Raw genomic sequence first — 24,982 nt, forward strand, 5'->3', positions numbered from 1 at the left:
GGTAAGCACATGAGAACAGGACAGGGGCAGGAGATGGGTGGGTTGTCTTCTGCAGTGTGATTGCAGAAGAAAGTACCTGTTGGGCTCTTGGTTCTGGGACGCTCCATTCCACGTGGTCACTGGCACATCATGCTCCTTCTGGAGCTTCCTTTCAAAACCACAGCTTGTGCTACGTTTTGGCAATAGAATCCCCACACCTGCAGTCACACAAAGCCCACCAAGCGCATCCGATGGAATGAAAAACATCTCCTCTATTAACAGGAGGCAAAAGTGCACAACGGGTGCTCTGGGGCATCCCCAGGTCTCGGGGAGCAACGGCTACTTCCTCTTGCTTTTCTTCTTGCTTTCGATCAAGTCCAGCCCTTGCTTCTTGATGGCTTCTCTGGTGAGGACAAGGCCACTGTGGTTGTCAGGGATATCAAAATCGTCTGGAGGAGAGAGCGGAGAGGAGCGGGCTGGGGAGGGTCTGTGGGGCTGCCTCTGCTGTGCCTGTGTCCCCAGGAGGAGCCGGCAGCTCCCATAGGAGGAGGCCACTGGCAGAGCCAAGCCCTGGCTGTGAAGAAGATTCACAGCCAAGTGGTTCTGAAGACGAGGCTCTCCCCGCTTGCACCACAGCATCCCCCCTTGCTCCTGTGGTGCTTCTACGCTCCCCAAGCCACCATCTGCCTCCAGTCTCCCACATGCACACAGAAAACCAGCACTATGCTCAAAGGCCTGGAGCCAAGCGCGGTCAGCCCCAACGCCTGCAGCAACTCCTGGGTTGGGCTCTGCTGGGACAGTGGGAGATGGGCAAGGACAGCCAGAAATGCCAGGAGGCAGGGGCTGGCTGGGGCAGTTGCCGTGGGATGTGTCCCCTTTCCTACCTTGGAGCCCCACGCCCGTGTCCTCCAAGGAAACCTTCCGGTTCCGTGGATCGGCCATGAGGGTTTCCTCCAGCAGCTGCCTGACCTTCACAAAAGTCTGTGAAAGAGAGGCTGTGTTCATAGCTGAAGGGGAGGCGGGTGTTACAAGCAAAGGGGTGCCCAAGCTCCATGTGCCCCTGGTAGGGAACACCCCACAGAGCCCGGGGCCACCTGGGCCTGAGCTGCTCCGTGGCTCTTCCCTCGAGCACCTCCATCCTCCAGCTGGGAGGATGGCTTGGCACGGGCCACCCGGGAAAGCCTGTGCGGGTCCCCAAAGAGCGCAGCAGGGATGGAGCCGCCGTGCACCTCATCATCCTCGCTGTGGCTGGAGGGGGGCAGGTCAGCCACCCGCTGCACCAGGTACTGCAGCTTCTGCTCACACTGCCGGAGCTTCTCGTCCACTGCCATGGCCTTGACAGGATGCTCCTGGAGTCAGAGAGGGAACAGCCTTGGTGGGGAGAACGAGCCCCTTGGGGTGATGGTCGCTGCACCAAGTGTCACCACACGGTGCCGTTGCAGCACCAAGCAGAGCCTGGGCTCTGCTCAGCCCAGCGTTGGGCGGGTACCTGGCCAGGCACGGTGATGCCCCGCAGCCGGACGAAGAGGTTGTCAAGTGCGTTTTCAAAGTCCAGCAGCGTCTCCTGGCTCCTCAGCAGCTGGGCTCGCCCCTGTTCCAGCCGAGCCTCTTCCCGCTGCAGCCTCGTCCTCAGCTCCTCCACCAGCCCCCTGGAGCCAACCACGGTCACATCCATACAACGGCACAGGGGTGCAGACACCCCAAAGCTGTTGCAAAAGCTGCTGCCCAGCTTCTCCCCTGCCCCCAAGCGCAGAGCAGAGATGCTGCCTGCAACTCAACCCCACGCTGCTGCTGCTCCCACTTCCCATGCCAGGCAAGGAGCAAGGCTCCTCCTGCTGCCAGCGCAGGAGCTTTGCGTGCTCTGCCAGCACCAGAGCTGGGGCAGCACTCTGCTCAGAAAGCCTCCCAGTGCGGGAGGGGTGGGCAGCCGCAGGGTGACAAAGGAAGGGCTGCCCTCTTGGGACACCTGCCATGCACGTGTCCCCCTGCCCCTAAGGGTGCCGGCCCCTTTGGCATGAGTGTCCGGAGGCCAGCAGCACCTGCTTGTGTCTGGGGGCCGGCGAAACTTCAGCTCATCGCGCTGCATCTCCAGCTCCTTCACTGCCTTCTCCAGCTCCTGCTTCTTCTCCTTGCACCTTGTGAGGTACTGCTCCATTTCCAGCAGGGACTTCTGCTGTGCCTGGAGCCTGATGGGGATGTCCTGGCCGGGGGAGAGCACAGGGACTCAGCCCAGGGCACTCCTGCAGGGTACAGGATCTGGGCCGTGCTCCTGGGGAGGTTTCTGCACCAGGAACCACAGGAAGCACTGCAAGTTCATGGCGTGGAGCAAAGCAGTTCCAGCCCTGCCTGTACAAGAGGGGCCCTGGGGGGCTCTGGGGACAGAGGAGAGCAGATAACCCTGCCATGGAACAAGGTGAGCAGACAAGGCTCAGCTCCCTGGGGCTGGAGCAGCCCCAGCTTCTACCAGAGATGGCTTTTCACCTCACCCAGAGGCGGGAGCACTGCACCACATCCTTGGCCTCCTCTATCTTCTCCCTCACGTAGGCCTCCCGCTGCAGCTGGTACTTGGTGGCCTCCAGTTTGGCAGCTGCGGTGGAAAGGTTGTGGCAGGGAAGGATGCCTGCGGCTGCGCCTGCATCCCCCCCCTGCACCCTGACAGGCACTCACCCACCACTGGGTCCTCTGCGGGCAGGCTCAGGAAGTCCCTGCTGAGGTCATGCTTGGCTTGCTGCAAGGATGTTCATCGTCACCCCTGAGCTGCTGGCACCCTGGGGGAGCTGGCCCTGCAGCCCCTCACCCATGGCAGGCTGGGCACTGATGCCCGCCCTATGCCGGCAACCCTGAATGTGCCGGGGTCCCCCAGCTCACCGTTTTCAGAGCCCTTTCTTTTGCTTCCTTGAGCCAGCCTCCGTCTCTGGGCTCTTTCTGAGCAGCCTGGGTGCGGAGCCTGAGCTCCCTCTCTGCAAGGACCTGGGTTTTCGTCCTGACCATGCGCTCCTGGAGCAGAGCAGAAGAGAAGTGGCTCCCAAAGCTCCAGCGGACCTCTGTGAGCTTCTAAGCCTGGCATGGCCAGCATCAAAAATGCCACCCCCTACCCCCTGTAAACAGCCTGGGAAGGAAAGTGAGCAAGGCCAGCTAGAGAATGGAGAACGCCACCTTCCCCGTGGCCAGGGCTTCAGGCAGCTGTCCCCAGCTCAGGGCAGCCCGGCCCAAGAGCCAGACACAGGAGGAGCTATGGAGGCATCTGGGTGCTGCGGGGAAGCCAAGCTCAGTCTTGCTTTTTCTTGAAGGAAGGAAGACTCAGCAGCACGGCCGTCTGGTGCCATGTGTGGGCTCTGGAGGGCAGGAAAGCACCCTGAGGTGCCCTGGACGATGGTCTCACCTCGGCTCCACGAGCAGCTCTGAGCCCACGCGAGGCCATGAGCTCCATGTCCTCCACCTCCCTATGCTGCAGCTCGGCCGTCTCACTCAGGAGGTCCAGGTGCAGAGGCAGGTGGGCCAGCTCCTGGGACACGGGGAGCCAGAGCCCACTGAGTCCCAGGGGTGCCCTGTGCTGGGACAGAAGGTGGAGGGGAGCAGGAGGACCTCCTGCAGGAGGGTGTCCCACCAGCACAGCCCCTTGGGCCCTTCAGTGCCTTTGCAGGGGGAGCGGGTGAGACAACGGCACGGTGAGGATGAGCTCACCTTCCTCAGGGCATCCCGCACCGCCACGTACAGGGCAGTCACCTTCTGCCCAGCGCGGACTTTTGTTTGCATCTTCTCTATGTTGCCCTCCAGGGTACGAACCACCTGGGGCAGAGAAGGTTGGAGACAAGGGGTGAGCCCATCTACTGAGACCAGTGCCCACCCAGGGGGGCAGGGTTGACTGAAACCCCCCACGGGTGCTGCCACCCCAGGGAGGGGCCCTGGCACCTGTGCCTGCTGCTGCTTTTCGGCCCTCTGGACATCCTGCAGCTGCTGCAGCCGCCTCTGCAGCCGCTCCTTGGCCCGGCTCCGCTGCTCCACCTGGTACAGCAGCATGTTGCATGTGTTCACCTGGCGACAGACTTCAGCCCGGAGCTTCTCCCGGGCCACCTGCATGGGATGTGAGCATTTGCCAGGCTGGAGGCAGGGCTCGCTGGGCGCCCACGGGAGAAGGGGTCCTGCCTGCAAAACTCATTGCCAAGGTAGAGCTGGGGATGCTGGGACCTGCTCGCTCCCTTGGCGGGACAGGAGCTCTGCTGGGGCAAAGGACCTGCTCAGGGAGCTAGGGGAGGACACTGATGGGTCCTGCAGTGCAAAGGGTCCCACGGGACCGCTCATGGACGCCCCGTGTCTCACTGCACCAGCCCTGCGGGGCTGTCGTGGTGCTGGCACCAGCTGCCTGTTCCCTCCAACCGCTCCTTCTGAGCATCCCCTGAACCCCAGCCCACTGCCAGCAGCCTGGCCCCGCTGGACTCTGCTATTACCTCCAACGGCTTACTGGCCAAAGCAATGCCCAAGGGCTGCTCCGCTCCGCAAGCCTCAGCGATGGTGAGCTCATGCTGTGGGCAGAAGAAGGGCAGAGAACACATCACTGCCAGCCTGGGGATGGTCCCAGCCTCCTGCTGCCCTGCACTCCCTGCTCCTGGACAGGACCAGTGGAGAAGCTAGCTCTGCACGTCCAGCAGAGTCACAGTCACGGAGGCAGCAAATGGGACCTGCCGGTACCTTGCGGGCAAGGCCCAGGACATAGATATCCTCCTGCACCGCCTCTCGCAGCTGGGGCAGCCGCTCCACGTTCTGCGTGAACTTCTCTTCCTGTGGCTTGCTGTACAAGTTCCTTGCTTGCCCTGCAGGACATTGAGGAGCTGTTGGTACCATGCAGGATGATGCGGGGACCAAAAGCCCCCTACTTGGCCCAGCCCATAACGCAAAGCCAACGGGGCAGCACCTTGCAAGGCTATGCTGGCACGCATCTCACGGATGCGCTTGCTGAGGTTCGTCTTCTGGCCCAGCATGATGCCGCTGCTCCTGCCTCGGCTCTCCAGCCCCGCTGTGTACGCAGCAGCCACTGCAGTTCTACTGCCCGCTGCAAGGGTCACAGAGCTGTGGCCAAGCCAACGGAGCTGAGCAACCTACGTCCTCATAATTGTCGCAGGGCTGTAACCACAACATGGAGCTGAGCTCCCTACGCCCTGGGAACTGTTGCCGGGCCGTAACCACAGCAACGGAGCAAGAGCAGCCTCTTGCTGCCTGGACATGTCCCTTTGGAAAGGTCAGCTCATTGGTCAGGAAACAGCCGCGCAGGGAGTTACGCTCCTGTTGACACGGGCAAGAACCAACCAGCTCTCAATACTGATTATTTATTCGGATGCTCACCGTATGCTCTTGCTCACCTACAAACGGGACACGAAATGCAAGCACGTACACTTGTTTGTTGGTCAATACCATCAAGATCCCACTACCAGAGAGCTGCAGAAAAAGACTTTGGAGGAAATGGCCTTCCCAGCACTAAGCTTGTACTTCAGCCGAGATCAAGCTTCTGTAATGCGGGGTCTTTTACCTACAGCCATCCTGTTGTGCTAAGGGGGTTAAGAAATACCCTCTGAGGCTCTTACTCAGCATCTCCTTTGCAGATTTATAAATGGCATGTTAGCGCTAATAGCCAGTGACAAGCTAAATTCCGACACGATTATCTCTAGTGCTTCATCAAGCCTGCATGAAGAAGTGGTCGCTTGAAAGACAAGCAGGGAAGGGTTTGTACACCCAAGGAATCTCCCCAGTCTGGCCATGCATGTAGAGATCTCCACACGGAGGCCACGTCCACGTGCCAAATACAGGAATTACGCCCCTAACCTTTCCGAGGCAAAATTTAAACACGTAGATTACATTGGGGGCAAGAGAAAGCATTTTAAATCGGATAAAGTGGTTCATGAATCTCCGTTTCACTGTCCCTCAGCAAAACTCGGCTTCGACAACGGCAGCGGGGAACTGAGCCCTTAACTTTTTACAGTGCTTTTTAGAAAAGCGGGGAATTGAGCCTGAGACTCTAAAGCAGCTAGCAGGTCTAGTGGCTGTAGGGAAGGCTAAGAGATTTTTTTTGCAGATCCTAATACAATATTTGAGGAGAGTGAGTGGCAAAAGTTTGGTGATGAACTATTTGACTCAGTGCTTAATGATTATAAAAAGGCAAAGAAACTCGGTAAACCACGGAGGGAAGTAATGAACTGTATAAAAAGATACAAGGCAGAAAAGAAAACTGCTGCGGTAGCAACGGAGAAACTAGGAACAGACGTCCCCGGTCGGCTGAAACCGGGGGAAGATTACAACTCGTTCCCCCCCACCCCAACTCGCGGGAGCACAGGGTTTCCCCCCCCCCTTTTCTCCCCCTCCATCAGAAGGTGCCGCGGAGGAGGTGTAACCCCCTGCTCCCCCACCACCCCAGTTCCGAAAGCAGGGACTTTGAAAAGGACAGAGAAAGTATATTAGAAGGTACACGCATGATAAAAGTCGAGGAATCCGAAAGAAAGAGGGCGGTGCCTCGGCGCCGGACCGATTGCGGCGCCATTTTGAAGCACGCAGTAGAAAATAGGGATCATGCGCGAGCGGGAGATTTAAAGGAACCGCGAGCCTCTCCAGCCCACTATGCCCCAGAGTGAAAAGATTTTTAACTCAGTCACGGAGGAGCCAGGTCTGCAGATGGCCACATACCGAACGAGAGACATCTGATAAGAAAGACACAGCTGCGAGCAACGGAGACCCCGAGTTCGGCGCAGGATCAGCCCCCGAATCCCCTGAATCCGAGCCAGATTTATATCCTCTGCTTCCAGACCCTGACTCTTCATCTCCCGGGTCGGTCTGCTCAGACTTACTGGCCCTGGAGACGCTCTGTTGTAACAATGGGTAACCAAAGAGGTGAACATTACTGGGGAATTTTCTGCAATGGGCATCTTGGCATATCCTGTGTTTACTACACAGCAGGGGGCTAAAGAGTGGGAAGCTCTTGATCTCAAAATAGTTAAGGAGGCCTGACAAACGGTGACCACGTATGCGTTAAAATCCTCTTATACTCAAGCTGTATATGTTATGATTTTTTCTTGCAATTGACAGGGAGAGCCCATACAGTTTCTCTGTGATACTCATGTACTAGAAGTTGGTAAATATAAGTATGTCCAGGTTTCTATCAACCCTTGGAGACCTCTGTAGATACTGCTAGCCACTTGTTCCAGCACAGGCTGGCCACCTGTGTCGGAACGAGTGTGCATTTTGGTCGGTATAAAAGCCCAAGCCTCATACGATGTGGGGGAGGCGGAGCCTCTGCGGGGACCCCCGCTAAGGTTGAGCCTGCCACCTCTCACTGCAATGATGCTTCTCCTTCTCGGAGCTGGTTTGCTGTTAGTCTCCACAGGGTCCTTGTGCCACGTTCTGTACGTGGGACTGTAGTGGGAGTAATGATGGCTTTTGCAGGGACTAAAAAAAAAAAAAAAAAAGAAAAGAAAAGAGGGGGAGAGAGAGAGAGTAATGATGCTGCACTTAACCTGTCTAACCTGTCTACTTCTCAAGAACTGAAGAACTGATAACCTGGGGGAGGGGGTATATTTGTGTCCTCCTGCCTACAGGTCCATGGTGACTGCCTGCAAAGTTTGTCAAGCCTTGCCATGAGCTGGACAGACGAATGGATAAACCTGATGCCTCAGCTACAGGAGCTGACCGTGAATACCCCAAGCAGACTGAGATAGAGGAAGAGAAAAACGAATGACTGCAAAACATCACTTGGGGGCAACTGAAAAGTAACATCCTGAATATGTGTGCTTGTAAAGTAGTTATTATTAGAGGTTGTGATTTTGTGTATAAAACCACCTGTATTTACTAGCTAGTTGCTAATAAGAAACTGCACCTTGTATTGTATAGATTTGTCACTTGTAAAAGAGATGTTAGAGTATGGAAATTTGCAGTAGCTGCTAGAAAATGCTAAGGCAAAAGCTAGAAAAATTTTAATACAATGGTAGTGTTATAAAGGAGGTGATGGAACAAATTAAGGGGGGGGAGAATTCCACTGGTAAGAAATTTCTTTGGCTAGTCCTTCACTGCCATCAGCATCTTCGACATGCTGCTGCACCCTGTAATAGTTACTCTGCTAATGTAAATTTATGTGTGCCTTGCTGTAGTAGCGACTCGTTACTGGAGAAAACAAAAGGGGGAAGATGTGGAGACAGTGTTCTCACAGGAGAATGGGTAATTGGTACATAAACTTTGAATGGTCCTGAAAGATACCGCGGGGCCGTGGGAGGCCCGAGGAAGCTTAAGCAAGCAAGATAAGAGGCTGGAATTCACCAAGCTAATGAGAACTGTGGACTGTTGGCAAGCTTTCAGGGTTGAGTTCTCACACCTGTGTTTAACCGATTATATGTTAGTCACTGAGGGTCTTCAAAACATGGATCCAATCATAATATGCCAAATCACTGTAAGTGCTTCAGCTCAACTAAGCAGACTGGGTTGCTGAGTTGCTAAGCAGACAATTCTACATCGAAGGCAATTCCTGATTTGTTTTAATGTTGACTCTGTAAGACATGCAACACTGCAGAACCTTTTGTTGTTGGAACAGGGACATGGATGTGAAGAGTTTGATGGAATGTGTTGTATGAGTCTCTGATTATGCTAATTCGATGTACGCACAGCTGAGAACCCTGGCTCAGCTTACCCAGCAATAGGAAATGAGCAATATCCTAAGAATAACTAGATGGTTGTCTTCACGGGGCATTACAGGTTGAGTCAAACACTGTTTAAAAGTATTGCACTTATGTATCCTTGTTAGGTTAATCATCGTAGCTATTAGGCTTGTTTATAGTTGTGTGATAAAACAGGTGAACAGAATAACCCATAATGCCTTGCTTGCACAAAGAAAAAGGGGGGAATTGTTGCAGAATGACTCTTAAGAGCAGGACCATAGAGTTCTGGAGGACCGTGCAAGCAAGGCAGGGGGTGGCCCCCACAGGTGGCCGGAGACCGGACCTGGGAGGAGAATGTGGAGGAAGCTGTGGGGGCTAACCAATACTGTTATGCCAAGAAGGAGTGGCTGAATACCACTCCTATATATGTGTGAACTGCGTCACAAATAAACTAGAAGTTGCTTATCACCCGTATTGGGTTGGCCTGTCTGCTTCTCCTCGCCGCTTACATCTGGGCTCCTCTCGGATCTCCCTGAGCCATTCCTCATGGATGCCAATGACCGCCCCACTGTGGTGGGGGGGACAGTGTGCCCAGCTGGGGTCCAGACCCACTGCTCCTCAGTCCCTCAGCCCCGGGGAGCGGCGGTCCTCTCGCACAGGCCTCCTGCTGCCTCACCACCCCAGGGCTTCCTCCCATTCTGCTGCTGCCAATGCCCACATTCCACCCTAGCTTTTCCTTGGTTCCCTTCCATGTGGAGGGATGGAGTTTTGGGTGGCTAAGAAAGGGCAGGTTGGCGTGTCGGTGGGGCTTATCTGGTGCTCACCATGTGTAGGTGATGCCCAGCAAGAGCTTTTTGTCCTGGCACACTGTTGTGGGAGGAGGCATTGGGTGTTTTAATTTTGGCTCTTCTATGCAGGCTATCTATGATGTAGTTCCTAGAAGTTCAGCTCACCCCCCTGGCTGCGGTAAGCACATGAGAACAGGACAGGGGCAGGAGATGGGTGGGTTGTCTTCTGCAGTGTGATTGCAGAAGAAAGTACCTGTTGGGCTCTTGGTTCTGGGACGCTCCATTCCACGTGGTCACTGGCACATCATGCTCCTTCTGGAGCTTCCTTTCAAAACCACAGCTTGTGCTACGTTTTGGCAATAGAATCCCCACACCTGCAGTCACACAAAGCCCACCAAGCGCATCCGATGGAATGAAAAACATCTCCTCTATTAACAGGAGGCAAAAGTGCACAACGGGTGCTCTGGGGCATCCCCAGGTCTCGGGGAGCAACGGCTACTTCCTCTTGCTTTTCTTCTTGCTTTCGATCAAGTCCAGCCCTTGCTTCTTGATGGCTTCTCTGGTGAGGACAAGGCCACTGTGGTTGTCAGGGATATCAAAATCGTCTGGAGGAGAGAGCGGAGAGGAGCGGGCTGGGGAGGGTCTGTGGGGCTGCCTCTGCTGTGCCTGTGTCCCCAGGAGGAGCCGGCAGCTCCCATAGGAGGAGGCCACTGGCAGAGCCAAGCCCTGGCTGTGAAGAAGATTCACAGCCAAGTGGTTCTGAAGACGAGGCTCTCCCCGCTTGCACCACAGCATCCCCCCTTGCTCCTGTGGTGCTTCTACGCTCCCCAAGCCACCATCTGCCTCCAGTCTCCCACATGCACACAGAAAACCAGCACTATGCTCAAAGGCCTGGAGCCAAGCGCGGTCAGCCCCAACGCCTGCAGCAACTCCTGGGTTGGGCTCTGCTGGGACAGTGGGAGATGGGCAAGGACAGCCAGAAATGCCAGGAGGCAGGGGCTGGCTGGGGCAGTTGCCGTGGGATGTGTCCCCTTTCCTACCTTGGAGCCCCACGCCCGTGTCCTCCAAGGAAACCTTCCGGTTCCGTGGATCGGCCATGAGGGTTTCCTCCAGCAGCTGCCTGACCTTCACAAAAGTCTGTGAAAGAGAGGCTGTGTTCATAGCTGAAGGGGAGGCGGGTGTTACAAGCAAAGGGGTGCCCAAGCTCCATGTGCCCCTGGTAGGGAACACCCCACAGAGCCCGGGGCCACCTGGGCCTGAGCTGCTCCGTGGCTCTTCCCTCGAGCACCTCCATCCTCCAGCTGGGAGGATGGCTTGGCACGGGCCACCCGGGAAAGCCTGTGCGGGTCCCCAAAGAGCGCAGCAGGGATGGAGCCGCCGTGCACCTCATCATCCTCGCTGTGGCTGGAGGGGGGCAGGTCAGCCACCCGCTGCACCAGGTACTGCAGCTTCTGCTCACACTGCCGGAGCTTCTCGTCCACTGCCATGGCCTTGACAGGATGCTCCTGGAGTCAGAGAGGGAACAGCCTTGGTGGGGAGAACGAGCCCCTTGGGGTGATGGTCGCTGCACCAAGTGTCACCACACGGTGCCGTTGCAGCACCAAGCAGAGCCTGGGCTCTGCTCAGCCCAGCGTTGGGCGGGTACCTGGCCAGGCACGGTGATGCCCCGCAGCCGGACGAAGAGGTTGTCAAGTGCGTTTTCAAAGTCCAGCAGCGTCTCCTGGCTCCTCAGCAGCTGGGCTCGCCCCTGTTCCAGCCGAGCCTCTTCCCGCTGCAGCCTCGTCCTCAGCTCCTCCACCAGCCCCCTGGAGCCAACCACGGTCACATCCATACAACGGCACAGGGGTGCAGACACCCCAAAGCTGTTGCAAAAGCTGCTGCCCAGCTTCTCCCCTGCCCCCAAGCGCAGAGCAGAGATGCTGCCTGCAACTCAACCCCACGCTGCTGCTGCTCCCACTTCCCATGCCAGGCAAGGAGCAAGGCTCCTCCTGCTGCCAGCGCAGGAGCTTTGCGTGCTCTGCCAGCACCAGAGCTGGGGCAGCACTCTGCTCAGAAAGCCTCCCAGTGCGGGAGGGGTGGGCAGCCGCAGGGTGACAAAGGAAGGGCTGCCCTCTTGGGACACCTGCCATGCACGTGTCCCCCTGCCCCTAAGGGTGCCGGCCCCTTTGGCATGAGTGTCCGGAGGCCAGCAGCACCTGCTTGTGTCTGGGGGCCGGCGAAACTTCAGCTCATCGCGCTGCATCTCCAGCTCCTTCACTGCCTTCTCCAGCTCCTGCTTCTTCTCCTTGCACCTTGTGAGGTACTGCTCCATTTCCAGCAGGGACTTCTGCTGTGCCTGGAGCCTGATGGGGATGTCCTGGCCGGGGGAGAGCACAGGGACTCAGCCCAGGGCACTCCTGCAGGGTACAGGATCTGGGCCGTGCTCCTGGGGAGGTTTCTGCACCAGGAACCACAGGAAGCACTGCAAGTTCATGGCGTGGAGCAAAGCAGTTCCAGCCCTGCCTGTACAAGAGGGGCCCTGGGGGGCTCTGGGGACAGAGGAGAGCAGATAACCCTGCCATGGAACAAGGTGAGCAGACAAGGCTCAGCTCCCTGGGGCTGGAGCAGCCCCAGCTTCTACCAGAGATGGCTTTTCACCTCACCCAGAGGCGGGAGCACTGCACCACATCCTTGGCCTCCTCTATCTTCTCCCTCACGTAGGCCTCCCGCTGCAGCTGGTACTTGGTGGCCTCCAGTTTGGCAGCTGCGGTGGAAAGGTTGTGGCAGGGAAGGATGCCTGCGGCTGCGCCTGCATCCCCCCCCTGCACCCTGACAGGCACTCACCCACCACTGGGTCCTCTGCGGGCAGGCTCAGGAAGTCCCTGCTGAGGTCATGCTTGGCTTGCTGCAAGGATGTTCATCGTCACCCCTGAGCTGCTGGCACCCTGGGGGAGCTGGCCCTGCAGCCCCTCACCCATGGCAGGCTGGGCACTGATGCCCGCCCTATGCCGGCAACCCTGAATGTGCCGGGGTCCCCCAGCTCACCGTTTTCAGAGCCCTTTCTTTTGCTTCCTTGAGCCAGCCTCCGTCTCTGGGCTCTTTCTGAGCAGCCTGGGTGCGGAGCCTGAGCTCCCTCTCTGCAAGGACCTGGGTTTTCGTCCTGACCATGCGCTCCTGGAGCAGAGCAGAAGAGAAGTGGCTCCCAAAGCTCCAGCGGACCTCTGTGAGCTTCTAAGCCTGGCATGGCCAGCATCAAAAATGCCACCCCCTACCCCCTGTAAACAGCCTGGGAAGGAAAGTGAGCAAGGCCAGCTAGAGAATGGAGAACGCCACCTTCCCCGTGGCCAGGGCTTCAGGCAGCTGTCCCCAGCTCAGGGCAGCCCGGCCCAAGAGCCAGACACAGGAGGAGCTATGGAGGCATCTGGGTGCTGCGGGGAAGCCAAGCTCAGTCTTGCTTTTTCTTGAAGGAAGGAAGACTCAGCAGCACGGCCGTCTGGTGCCATGTGTGGGCTCTGGAGGGCAGGAAAGCACCCTGAGGTGCCCTGGACGATGGTCTCACCTCGGCTCCACGAGCAGCTCTGAGCCCACGCGAGGCCATGAGCTCCATGTCCTCCACCTCCCTATGCTGCAGCTCGGCCGTCTCACTCAGGAGGTCCAGGTGCAGAGGCAGGTGGGCCAGCTCCTGGGACACGGGGAGCCAGAGCCCACTGAGTCCCAGGGGTGCCCTGTGCTGGGACAGAAGGTGGAGGGGAGCAGGAGGACCTCCTGCAGGAGGGTGTCCCACCAGCACAGCCCCTTGGGCCCTTCAGTGCCTTTGCAGGGGGAGCGGGTGAGACAACGGCACGGTGAGGATGAGCTCACCTTCCTCAGGGCATCCCGCACCGCCACGTACAGGGCAGTCACCTTCTGCCCAGCGCGGACTTTTGTTTGCATCTTCTCTATGTTGCCCTCCAGGGTACGAACCACCTGGGGCAGAGAAGGTTGGAGACAAGGGGTGAGCCCATCTACTGAGACCAGTGCCCACCCAGGGGGGCAGGGTTGACTGAAACCCCCCACGGGTGCTGCCACCCCAGGGAGGGGCCCTGGCACCTGTGCCTGCTGCTGCTTTTCGGCCCTCTGGACATCCTGCAGCTGCTGCAGCCGCCTCTGCAGCCGCTCCTTGGCCCGGCTCCGCTGCTCCACCTGGTACAGCAGCATGTTGCATGTGTTCACCTGGCGACAGACTTCAGCCCGGAGCTTCTCCCGGGCCACCTGCATGGGATGTGAGCATTTGCCAGGCTGGAGGCAGGGCTCGCTGGGCGCCCACGGGAGAAGGGGTCCTGCCTGCAAAACTCATTGCCAAGGTAGAGCTGGGGATGCTGGGACCTGCTCGCTCCCTTGGCGGGACAGGAGCTCTGCTGGGGCAAAGGACCTGCTCAGGGTGCTAGGGGAGGACACTGATGGGTCCTGCAGTGCAAAGGGTCCCACGGGACCGCTCATGGACGCCCCGTGTCTCACTGCACCAGCCCTGCGGGGCTGTCGTGGTGCTGGCACCAGCTGCCTGTTCCCTCCAACCGCTCCTTCTGAGCATCCCCTGAACCCCAGCCCACTGCCAGCAGCCTGGCCCCGCTGGACTCTGCTATTACCTCCAACGGCTTACTGGCCAAAGCAATGCCCAAGGGCTGCTCCGCTCCGCAAGCCTCAGCGATGGTGAGCTCATGCTGTGGGCAGAAGAAGGGCAGAGAACACATCACTGCCAGCCTGGGGATGGTCCCAGCCTCCTGCTGCCCTGCACTCCCTGCTCCTGGACAGGACCAGTGGAGAAGCTAGCTCTGCACGTCCAGCAGAGTCACAGTCACGGAGGCAGCAAATGGGACCTGCCGGTACCTTGCGGGCAAGGCCCAGGACATAGATATCCTCCTGCACCGCCTCTCGCAGCTGGGGCAGCCGCTCCACGTTCTGCGTGAACTTCTCTTCCTGTGGCTTGCTGTACAAGTTCCTTGCTTGCCCTGCAGGACATTGAGGAGCTGTTGGTACCATGCAGGATGATGCGGGGACCAAAAGCCCCCTACTTGGCCCAGCCCATAACGCAAAGCCAACGGGGCAGCACCTTGCAAGGCTATGCTGGCACGCATCTCACGGATGCGCTTGCTGAGGTTCGTCTTCTGGCCCAGCATGATGCCGCTGCTCCTGCCTCGGCTCTCCAGCCCCGCTGTGTACGCAGCAGCCACTGCAGTTCTACTGCCCGCTGCAAGGGTCACAGAGCTGTGGCCAAGCCAACGGAGCTGAGCAACCTACGTCCTCATAATTGTCGCAGGGCTGTAACCACAACATGGAGCTGAGCTCCCTACGCCCTGGGAACTGTTGCCGGGCCGTAACCACAGCAACGGAGCAAGAGCAGCCTCTTGCTGCCTGGACATGTCCCTTTGGAAAGGTCAGCTCATTGGTCAGGAAACAGCCGCGCAGGGAGTTACGCTCCTGTTGACACGGGCAAGAACCAACCAGCTCTCAATACTGATTATTTATTCGGATGCTCACCGTATGCTCTTGCTCACCTACAAACGGGACACGAAATGCAAGCACGTACACTTGTTTGTTGGTCAATACCATCAAGATCCCACTACCAGAGAGCTGCAGAAAAAGACTTTGGAGGAAATGGCCTTCCCAGCACTAAGCTTGTACTTCAGCCGAGATCAAGCTTCTGTAATGCGGGGTCTTTTACCTACAGCCATCCTGTTGTGCTAAGGGGGTTAAGAAATACCCTCTGAGGCTCTTACTCAGCATCTCCTTTGCAGATTTATAAATGGCATGTTAGCGCTAATAGCCAGTGACAAGCTAAATTCCGACACGATTATCTCTAGTGCTTCATCAAGCCTGCATGAAGAAGTGGTCGCTTGAAAGACAAGCAGGGAAGGGTTTGTACACCCAAGGAATCTCCCCAGTCTGGCCATGCATGTAGAGATCTCCACACGGAGGCCACGTCCACGTGCCAAATACAGGAATTACGCCCCTAACCTTTCCGAGGCAAAATTTAAACACGTAGATTACATTGGGGGCAAGAGAAAGCATTTTAAATCGGATAAAGTGGTTCATGAATCTCCGTTTCACTTTTGACTTTAAAAGGCCCCCCAAACCCACCTCCCAGTCAAGCACTGGACTGGAGCTCCCCAGTGCCAGCAAATCCCTTTGGCTTGTGCGGGCCTACATGGTCCATTCCATTTTTGAAGCACTCAGACCTGGGATGACCCACAGCACAAGGCTAAAAGCTGCTTATTAAGCAAAGACATCTGTGAGGCGGGCGAGTGCTGGTGTGGTAGCATGCGCCGCATCTGCTCGGAGGCACTGAGCTCAGCCAGTAGGGTTTCTGCACAGAGCATCTGCACGACCTGCACTGTGGAGCACCATTCCCATTGGGGGAAATTCCCATTTCTAGCTTTCCAACCTCTTGGCATGCTAAGGAGAAGTGTGGTCCCTTTCCATGCCTTTAGGGGAAGCCCAGCGCTCACCTGCAGTTATAAAGGGTGCACACAACCACTCCGCGCTCAGAGCTCCCGTGCACAAGCACACGCACACACTGCGGTATCAAAGCACCTCACACACTAGAGCTCTATTTCTGAGCTGGATCTTGGCTGCTTTGGGCATTCGGGTGTTTTGTGGAGGATGCTGATGTAGTTTCATTGCTTTCCTTCCCTGGGAGAGGAGGCTGCTTTACACCAGAGGAAGCGAGGGCTATTTGTGTGCTTGCCTTTCTGTGTAAGGCGGAAGCAGCACATGCGATTGCAAGCTGCTAAGTGCTCCAGAAGAGATACTTGTTTTTTCTCCCCACATAGCCTGTAGGCTTTAGATGAGCTGCACACTGGGTTCAGGGGTGGATCCTCAGGCAGCAGAGGAGCTCAACACCTTCACCCCAACCATCACCCTCCTCCATTTGCTCAACTTCAGCCCTGCAACCCAGACAGCGAGGATGGGGTGAGAAAAGAAAAGCCTCCAAGTGCTCAAGGAGAGAGTTTTCCTTGCAGTTGCTTTGTCAACCCCTCCACAGTGGCCAAGCAGCCCATAGGAGCTGTCCTCCACACATCAGTCCTCATCCATCACCTTCCACTCGGTGCCCTGGTACCCTGCAGGACACTGCCGCTCATGCTCTCATGCCCAGGCACAGCCTGACCAGGGTCCTGCTCTCAGCTCCCAGCTCTCACTTAGCACCAGATCCCTGCTTTTTCTTCAAGCCTTCTCTATTATAACTCCCAAGGTGCGCTTTGCCCTGAGCCATGATGCTCCCCATCCAGGACAGGCCCCTGTCCTGCTCCCCCCAGCACGGCCCTGGCTTTGCTACAGGAAGTTATCCTCACCCATCATTTCCCTGCCTCACCTTTAGCCAGTGCATTGTTCTGCCCACATCCCTGCCCTGGCTCCCTGCCTTCAATGAGAGCCATAAATAAGGCATAAAAAGGAGAGAAAGCATTTAATATTTCATTCTAGTTTGTTGCAGAGTTAAGAAGGATCCAGGCGCTCAGGATCCCTCCTCCAGCCCCAGCACTTGCTTACAGAGACAGGAGGGTGACAAAGGATGGACGCTGCTCCCCTGGGGTTTACCCTCTAAAGCAGTTCTTTTTCTGCCTTTCCTTCTTGCCTGGCAGGTGGCAAGTGCCAAGGTGGACATGAGCAGGGACATCGGTGCATCCCGGGAAGGGACGGAGATACCCGTGAACTGGTGAGCCCTCAAAAGAGAGATGCTGCCAAGCCCTGAAAGCCCTGAGCTCTGCACCCCACAGAGGTTATTTGGCAGGGGAGGAGAGGAAGAATTATCCTGTTGCTAAAACCCATTTAACCCCCTGGTGTGAGGGCATCTCCAGCACATGGTGAGAAGTTTAGGGCTGGCTTTGATCATTGTGACTCAATAGACTTCTTGGTGACTCAAGGATGGGTCATTCATCGCAGGCTTCTCCTGGGAGGGGTTCTGAGGTTCCAAGAGCATGGGCAAGCGTCCCCAGAGGGGATGCTGCTGGAGAGCTGCCCTCGCTCAGCAGCGATGGGCTGAGGGAGCGCAGCTCCCCAGAAACACTAGGAAAAGGGTATTTTGACTTCTGTAAGCCTGGTTTTCCTGCAATTGCACCCCCCGTGCCCGACACAAGCAGCGTGTCTTCCCTTGTCATTTTATACCTTCGTAGGCGAGCTGAACCAAACTTGACATAATAAGAGGAATCGGAAGAGAATTATGTCCTGACAGGCGTGATGAGAATCCTCAGCCTGGCAGAGGAGTGAGAGACATAAGTAATGACTCTGCTGAGGAAAAGGCCACCTTGGGGGTGTTTTCCTTACTAGACATCAGAGACTCCACAGGCATTTAAGAGCAGTCCCCAAGGGAAAAGCTTTTGCATTAAGCATCAGGGAAGCCCCAGGTAAGGAAACCCCAGCTTGCAGTGGGTACACTGGGGTCTGCTGGGGCCAGCCTGGCAGAGCCAGCTCTTCCCCTTGTGGGACATCACACCATTGCTCTCCCTTTGTGGATTCACCAGCTTAATGGGTTTATTAACACCACAAACAGAGCAATCATCCTGTCCTTTTCCTTAGCAGTTAGCTTACCTGTGCCCACCCTGGACATCTGATAGTCCCAGATGCTCCCCATCCCCAGCTCCTGCTTTTCTATTCTGCTTTTCTCACACCTTTTGTGCTAAGGTCCTGAGGACCTGAACCTATGTCAACTACCTTCAAGCACCGCAGTTATTTTCCATTACAAAGCCATCAACCTTAACATTACTTAGAACTGATTACATTTTGTACTTCTGTGCCTCCTTGTCTCAGTACACTGGGGTCTGCTGGGGCCAGCCTGGCAGAGACAGCTCTTCCCCTTGTGGGACATCACACCATTGCTCTCCCCTTGTGGATTCTCTGGGGTCTGCTACATGGTTGTGCCACTGGGCAGCGTTCTCACCCACCCGGTCACCTCCTGTCCCATGCTTATGGCTGGGGCCAGACACAAGGTCTGGACACGCACAGACCTGAATCCTTCCCTCCATCCACACCCTCCATCAAGGCAGCCCTGTATGTGCCGCCCTGCACTGCCCCAGCACAGAGACCATCTACGTGTGCTTGGAGGACCAATGTGCTTGTCCTGCCGTCTCCACTTAGCTCTGTCCAAGCACTGTACATATCTTTAATCTTAAGATATCACTTGTTACACCCAGAATCCGACTGCTGCAGCCGAGGAAACACGGGTGTGAATGCTCAGGAGATTTAATAAAGGCTTGTCTCAAACCTAAGCTTGAATCTTCCTAACATCTTTTGTTCCTTATTAAATTGTCTTAAACAGCAAATGCAAAAGCTCCTGTTTCTGCCGAGTTTATAGCAAAGTGGGTCTGTGTCCCCCCGCCCCATTTGAGGCTTTAGCTGGACCATGTTGGGATTCAGCATCACCTCCCAGAAGGAATTTGGCTTTCTTTATCCTTACAACCTACATGAGGTCGCCTCGGGGCACAGCAGGCTGGTGAGGAGCTGAAAGGCATTTGAAAAGCAGTAGCAAATTGTCCCATCTGCTGCCTCCCTCCTGCGATCTCACCTGCATCAGCTGGAGGGAAAGGCTTTCTTTGCCTCCAAGATTACAAATTCCCTTTCTTTCCCTTCATGCCCCTTATTTCAGTAGCTGGGAACAACGCTGCTCTGCAGTGATGCATCCTGTCTCCTTTCCATTTCCTTCCAAGCTATATAGGAAATAACTTGCTGATGCTGCTGGCGGTCCCCAGGCAGCTGCAAAGGCTCCGTTTTGAGGCCAAATTCCCCCTTTAATGGGGTGAAGGACCAAGGGGCTGTTGGGATTTTGCTCCAACAAGTGGTTTTCACCAGAGAAGGATGGAGCTGTGCATTCACCATGGATCTGTGGGGCTATTTGGGGGCCAAAAAAGGCTGGAATAGGTAAAACCCCAACAGCCTGCTCTGAGTGGCCGCTGAAACGCCAACCACCCCCTCGCACATCACTGTGGGTGAATGAAACCCAGCACTGGTGCTTCCTGCTTCCCCTTCTTTGAGTCATGCAACAAAGCCCCAATGCCAAGAGGTGTGCAAGGAAAAGGGAAATCCATCAAGTCCCAGTGCTGGGAGAGAGGTGATACAGGGTTAACCAATGTACAAGGGGGTTGTACAAGGGGGTTAGAGGTTGGTGCTCTCATGTTTTTAAGTGCATTTGCAGAGCACTGGGAAAGAGAAGCCACGGAGATTTGTAAAAGATTGTTTGGAATGGGAGCCGGTCAAAACAAGGGAATTCTGAAGAAAAGCCCATTGGGTTACATTTTGGCACATTGGAAAGAAGGGGGAGGGTCTTCTGGGGGGTCGATAAACAAGAAAACGCTGATAAAATATTGTAACCAATGTCTGCTTTTAGATAGACCGTTGCCAGCTTAAAAGTGACAATTCTCCACTCCTGTAATTTTGCATGATGTACACCCCTGTTATTTTAATTTGTAAAATTTGATAGGAAACTTCTCTGGATAAAGTTGAGTGCTTGATGCGTACGTGTGGAATACCAGGTCTTGTGTGCATCTTTTTATCAAGGCTGTGATGTTCCTATCTGTGTATGAATTGTATCTGTAAAAACATTATGACTGTAAAAAGCTGCTTTTTTGTAGGAGAGAGATTGAAAAAACCACATTTTACTCTCATAATGACATCCCTCAAGCTGGGCATGGGGAGGTTTAGTCTGGGTATTAGGAAAGATTTCTTCACCAAAAGGTGATCAGGCATTGGAACAGAAGAATAGAAGACACTCAAATGGCACGGCTTCCTTGAGGACAGTGTCCAGACAGAGCTCTCCCCTTCTGCAGACTGCAGACAAACAGCATCACACCACTGCTACAAGTCCTTGGGACAGGCAGAAGTGATTAAATCAACTCCAGGTGGGGAAAGTCCCAGAGAAAGGAAAAACCTTCCTGGGGGAGGACTGCAACTGCACAAGTCACAGCTTCCTCTCCCCTGAGAGAGGAGCAGCTTCATTTCTTATCTCCAACATAATCCGGAGTTTTAGGACTCTGTGTTTCTGGGCTTAGACTGTTCCAATTTGCACATGCCAGCCCCAGTGCAAGAAGAGCAAGAGCAGAGTTTGGTCCTCGGGGGGGATCCATGTGTCAAGCTCCCCTAGGGTGAATCCAGGTATCCAGAAGCCCCTGGGGGTCCCTGTTGTCCAGGTCTGTGGGATGTTTGGTGGTCACTGACGTCGGGGGGGCTCCAGCATCGATGGGCACCCCTGGAAGGCAGAAGGAGGAATGGAGAAAGGAAGGGGGAGAATATTCCCATCCGGGGCGGGAAGAGTATCGGGGGGGGGGGGGGGCAAGGGGAAAGTGGGGGGTCCTGGGAGTGAAGGGTGAAGGTATGGGTATGGGGGCAGGCAACTGGGTCAGCTGACTGTAACTGGGGCTCCCAAAGGACCATTGGAGGTTATAGGGAAAATGGGGGAAAGTGGCAGGGTCTCAGGGGCAATTAGGAAATCGGGGGGAAGCAAGGCAGCCTGGTGCTGGGGCAAAGGAGTGGTCCTGGCATGGGCCAGAAGACAATGGGAGTCCTGGGGGAAACAGGGGGACCTGTGAGTTCAGGAGTCCTGGCAGGCTATGGTCCCCCTTGGACACCCAGGTGTTGTGTGTCGTGTCCGTCCCCTCCGATTGGTAGGGAATTCCAAGGGACTGAGGGTCCCACAGGGTTTGGGAGTCCCACGGTGGTCCGTGGACAGCCTCAAAAGCAGGGGTATTTGGAGGGTAAGGTTTACCGAGTCAGGAGGAGTCGCACCAGCAGCAGCACAAGCACCGTGGAACCAAGTGCTAGCCCCAGTCCCAGGAACGCCATGTGGCTCCCAGAGGTCCTGCCGTGGGGCCAGTGCAGCACAGCTCTGAACTGAGCCTGGAGTCCCTCCTCTGCCTCCACGCTTCCCCCTGATACTGCAGGGACCCACGTACCTTGGGTCATGGGGCACTACCCCCCAGGGCCCACGTGTCCCCGCAGCCACAGACCTCACTGCCCCCCACAGACCCAGGCATCAGGGGTGTCCGCTCCACCCCACGTGTCCCACTGCCCCCAGAGGAGCCAGGCATCAGGGAACACCCACTCCACCATGGATCCACCCCGCTCATGCTCCCCACGCACTCCCCCCCCATGGGATTGGGCTCTCCGGGGCCCCACTCCACCCCACACCGCTCACTGTCACCAGGGCACTCAGGTGTCTGGGCGCACCGTTGAGGTAGAAGTACTTGCGGGCCAAGGGCTCAGAAGGGACTCCCAGGTGACAGGCGATGGTTCCTGGAGCGGGGTCCTGGACGGTCAGCATGTAAAGTCCCTCCACAGCCACCTCCAGCTCCTCAAACAGTGCCAGATCCTGTGTGTGCAGCTGAGGCATGGGGGAACATGTCAGCACAGCCTGGTCCACCAGGTACATGAAATGGCATAAACGTGCATGAAAAGGCACTCCTGTCCCGCTTGTCATGTCCCCTTCACGCTTCTGGTACTCTTTGTGCGTGCGTGTGCACGCAACTCACGTTCCACATGTGCTTGCCATGCCTTGTGTGTCTTCACACACGGATGCACAGGCAGAGCACACGAGCACACGTACGCCAACGGTCACATTGATGAGAAGTTCCCCATGTCCTTGCCATGTGCACTTGAGCCCAGAACCCTCCCGTGTGCTGGGCTGCACCCCCAGAGCTTGAGCAGCAGCTCAGGGAGGGGATTCTCCCGCTCTGCTGCACGCTGAGGAGCCCCCCTCTGCAGCCCTGATCCAGCTCTGGGGCAGCAGCACGGGAGGGACGTGGAGCTGTTGGAGCAGGGACAGAGGAGGCCACGGAGATGCTGTGAGGGCTGGAGCAGCTCTGCTCTGGAGCCAGGCTGAGAGAGCTGGGCTGGGTCAGCCTGGACAAGAGAAGGCTCCTGAAGGGGAGACCTGAGAGCAGCTCCAGTGCCTGAAGGGGCTGCAGGAAAGCTGGAGAGGGGCTTGGGACAAGGGCCTGTAGGGACAGGCCAAGGGGAATGGCTTGAACCTGCCAGAGGGGAGACTGAGATGAGCTCTTAGGCAGAAGCTCTTCCCTGGGAGGGTGCTGAGGCGCTGGCACAGGGTGCCCAGAGAAGCTGTGGCTGCCCCATCCCTGGCAGTGTTCAAGGCCAGGCTGGACACAGGGGCTTGGAGCAAGCTGCTCCAGTGGAAGGTGTCCCTGCCCGTGGCAGGGGTTGGAACTGGATGAGTTTTAAGGTTCTTTCCAACCCAAACCAATCTGTGATGATTCTGATACTTTGCATTTTCTGGGAAGTCAGAGTGGGCTTCTGGCAGCTCCTGCCCAACCCACTCCTGAGTGACAAGATCATCCAGCCCTGCACAACGCACCTCCCATCATATATGGGAGGAAAATGAAGGATTCTGGAAAAAGGAGATACAGGATAAGTAACCCACTGTTCCTCTCTTTGGCAGCACCACAGCCCTCAGGACACTTGTCTGTGCCAGGCTCCCAATGGATGTGATTTTTCAGCCTCTAAGAGGCCAGAGCAGATCTCAAAAGGATCCCAGTGGTCTCTTTTTTCTTTTGTTCTTGAAATTTTGAGGTTAATTTAACTAATGCAGTAAAGTACAGGAGCAATTGCTGCTCTATTTCTTGGCCGTCTCCCAGCAGGTTTCCCACCTATCACTTACTAGGATTTATTTACCATTTTTATCCCTGCTACGACGGGGCACAGACTTAGGGGATGTGAGGTGCATCCTCCTCACCTGCTCACACAGAGCCTGGTCTGGCAGGGCAGAGTCACCACTAACCCCACCAGCACAGTTTGTGCATTGGGCAGCATATCCCCATCCCTGGTCCCACCAGGCTGCAAAACTCACCTTGAGCACCATCCACAAGCAGAGGCATCCTTAAGCACCAACTTCCCCCATCCTCAAGCATCTACCAGATCCACCTGTACAAGAGGACCTACTGCTGAATTTCCTCTTCCAGAGCCCTTTGCCAGCCATGTTGCTGCTTCCACACAGCAGTAGGGGCCTCATGGCTATGGGAAACACCCTGGAACGCTGGCCCGGGAGAGCACAAATTGCATAAAGTGGGGGTTTTAGGGAACCAACTACAGGGACCAAATGAGTTTTGCTATTGGCCATGTCTACCTTTATTGGGGTAAACAAGGGTACAGGTGGATGCTCGCTACTGCACTCCAGAAGAACTCTCGAGGAGCCATGGTGGGCTGCTGGGGAAGCAGCAAACAGCTTAATACCACAGATATCCACATCTCCTCCCTACAGATTTCTAGGGGAGCCCAAACTCCACTTGGGCTAAGCATGGGATCTCCTATACCCAGCAAGCACTGTGGGAGCACCAAGCATGATGCTTCCAGCCAGGCACACACCATCCTTGCTGTGAGTTTCCCAGAATCTTTAGTAAAATATAAAGAAGGGGAAAAAATGTGTAAAGAAGGAAAAATGTGGGGAAAACATACTCTTAAGCTTTAGCACAGCATCACAGAATGCAGCAGAGTGCTGGGAAGCCCTGCTCACCTGAGGAGGTCCTGCCTGCAGCAGTGCAATCAACAAACACCAGCAATCCCAGCAAGGACTATGAGACCCAGCTCCCGTTTGCTGTTCTCACATGTTCTCTTTTAAAATAGCAGGGAGAAGACCTCACTCTCTTCAGATACCCCAGGACGAGCACAGTATGGCAGGCTGGCAGCCCGAGGATGCTCCATCCCCAGTGAGACCCCGGCCAGACGTTATCCCTCATTCTGTCCAGTGAAACTTGCTCATTTCTTGTGTTGAAAAACCACATTGTGTCCACTCCTTGTCTTTCAGCTTACATTAACCACCCCACTGGGGCTGGTGGGACCCGTCCCATCCTCTTCCCAAGGGCAAGGGCAGCCCCAAAGTGAGTGAAGGGGAAAAACATGGTGTCCCCATCCACTCTCCATCTGTAACCCCCTCTGCAGAGAGCTCCAGGACCAGAGGAGACTCAGGGACAAGGTCATTCCCATCCCCAAGGAGGGCTTTGCCCCAGGCACGGTCCCTCTTTAAAATATGAGCCCCAAAATTGCTGCAGACTTAATCATGGAGGAGACACCTCTGTGAGATGAATGAGTTGGTTTAGTTACAGGGAATTGGAGCAACTAGCTTTGATCCTGACATTTTATAAGTAGCCATAAACATCTTCAAGGGAGGGTGGCAATTACCTTGGCACAATCCACTGAGTGATATATGGTGCCTGCAGCAAAGGAAGCAACAACAGTGATTTTAGCTCCTTGTCAGCATTACACAGCAGCACACTGAGCTACGCTGCTCCCCAGGTGGTCTCTGCTCCAGCAGTATTCATTGTGGCCACAAAACGTTCCTCATCGCTTCCTCAAACCAGAAAGCATGTTTTGGTGCTTCACTGGGAACAGCTTTAATGCCATTCTGCCAACCCATGACCTTTTTAATCTTATTTTCTCCCCATCCTCCTAAAGAGGGAGGGTGAGCTGGGTGGGTGCCTGGCAGCCAACCAAGGCCAACCCACGACACACATCCATACACTTCTGCTTCTTTTCCAAATGGGCCTTTGCAAACCTTATAGAATCACAGAATGGTTTGGGTTGGAAGAGACCTTAAAGCTCATCCAGTTCCAACCCCCTGCCATGGGTAGGGACACC

General features: G+C 55.8%; 2 protein-coding genes across 2 annotated transcripts; both read right to left on the bottom strand.

The window, feature by feature from the left end:
• Positions 1-318: 318 nt before the first annotated feature.
• LOC133278187 (coiled-coil domain-containing protein 183-like) lies at positions 319-4,532 on the bottom strand. The gene is made up of 12 exons (XM_061470714.1): positions 4,428-4,532; positions 3,892-4,053; positions 3,664-3,768; positions 3,362-3,484; positions 2,848-2,976; positions 2,647-2,707; positions 2,466-2,566; positions 1,950-2,179; positions 1,469-1,628; positions 1,209-1,328; positions 864-960; positions 319-428 (listed from the first exon to the last, which is right to left on the bottom strand). Exons 1-12 carry the CDS (start codon positions 4,530-4,532, stop codon positions 319-321), a joined length of 1,503 nt encoding a protein of 500 aa, XP_061326698.1.
• A 5,360-nt stretch (positions 4,533-9,892) lies between these two features.
• Positions 9,893-14,106, bottom strand: LOC133278188 (coiled-coil domain-containing protein 183-like). The gene is made up of 12 exons (XM_061470715.1): positions 14,002-14,106; positions 13,466-13,627; positions 13,238-13,342; positions 12,936-13,058; positions 12,422-12,550; positions 12,221-12,281; positions 12,040-12,140; positions 11,524-11,753; positions 11,043-11,202; positions 10,783-10,902; positions 10,438-10,534; positions 9,893-10,002 (listed from the first exon to the last, which is right to left on the bottom strand). Exons 1-12 carry the CDS (start codon positions 14,104-14,106, stop codon positions 9,893-9,895), a joined length of 1,503 nt encoding a protein of 500 aa, XP_061326699.1.
• Between the last annotated feature and the right edge of the window lie 10,876 nt (positions 14,107-24,982).

The sequence above is a fragment of the Pezoporus flaviventris genome, unplaced genomic scaffold, assembly GCF_033815535.1.
Source record: "Pezoporus flaviventris isolate CSIRO_AGI_PZ_B2104156 unplaced genomic scaffold, CSIRO_AGI_Pfla_v1 ptg000063l, whole genome shotgun sequence".
Classification (NCBI taxonomy): Eukaryota; Metazoa; Chordata; class Aves; order Psittaciformes; family Psittacidae; genus Pezoporus; species Pezoporus flaviventris.

Bases quoted from the DNA above. Each gene is read 5' to 3' on its own strand.
- LOC133278187 (XM_061470714.1), bottom strand. From the start codon at position 4,532: ATGTGTTCTCTGCCCTTCTTCTGCCCACAGCATGAGCTCACCATCGCT. The intron at 3,485-3,663 runs GTGAGCTCATCC...CCCGTGTCCCAG, and splicing joins TGCGGGATGCCCTGAGGAAG to GAGCTGGCCCACCTGCCTCT. The intron at 1,329-1,468 runs GTACCCGCCCAA...CTCTGACTCCAG, and splicing joins GCATCACCGTGCCTGGCCAG to GAGCATCCTGTCAAGGCCAT.
- LOC133278188 (XM_061470715.1), bottom strand. From the start codon at position 14,106: ATGTGTTCTCTGCCCTTCTTCTGCCCACAGCATGAGCTCACCATCGCT. The intron at 12,282-12,421 runs GTGAGCTGGGGG...ACATCCTTGCAG, and splicing joins AAGAAAGGGCTCTGAAAACG to CAAGCCAAGCATGACCTCAG. The intron at 11,203-11,523 runs GCAGGTGTCCCA...GGTTGGCTCCAG, and splicing joins GGCAGGGGGACACGTGCATG to GGGGCTGGTGGAGGAGCTGA.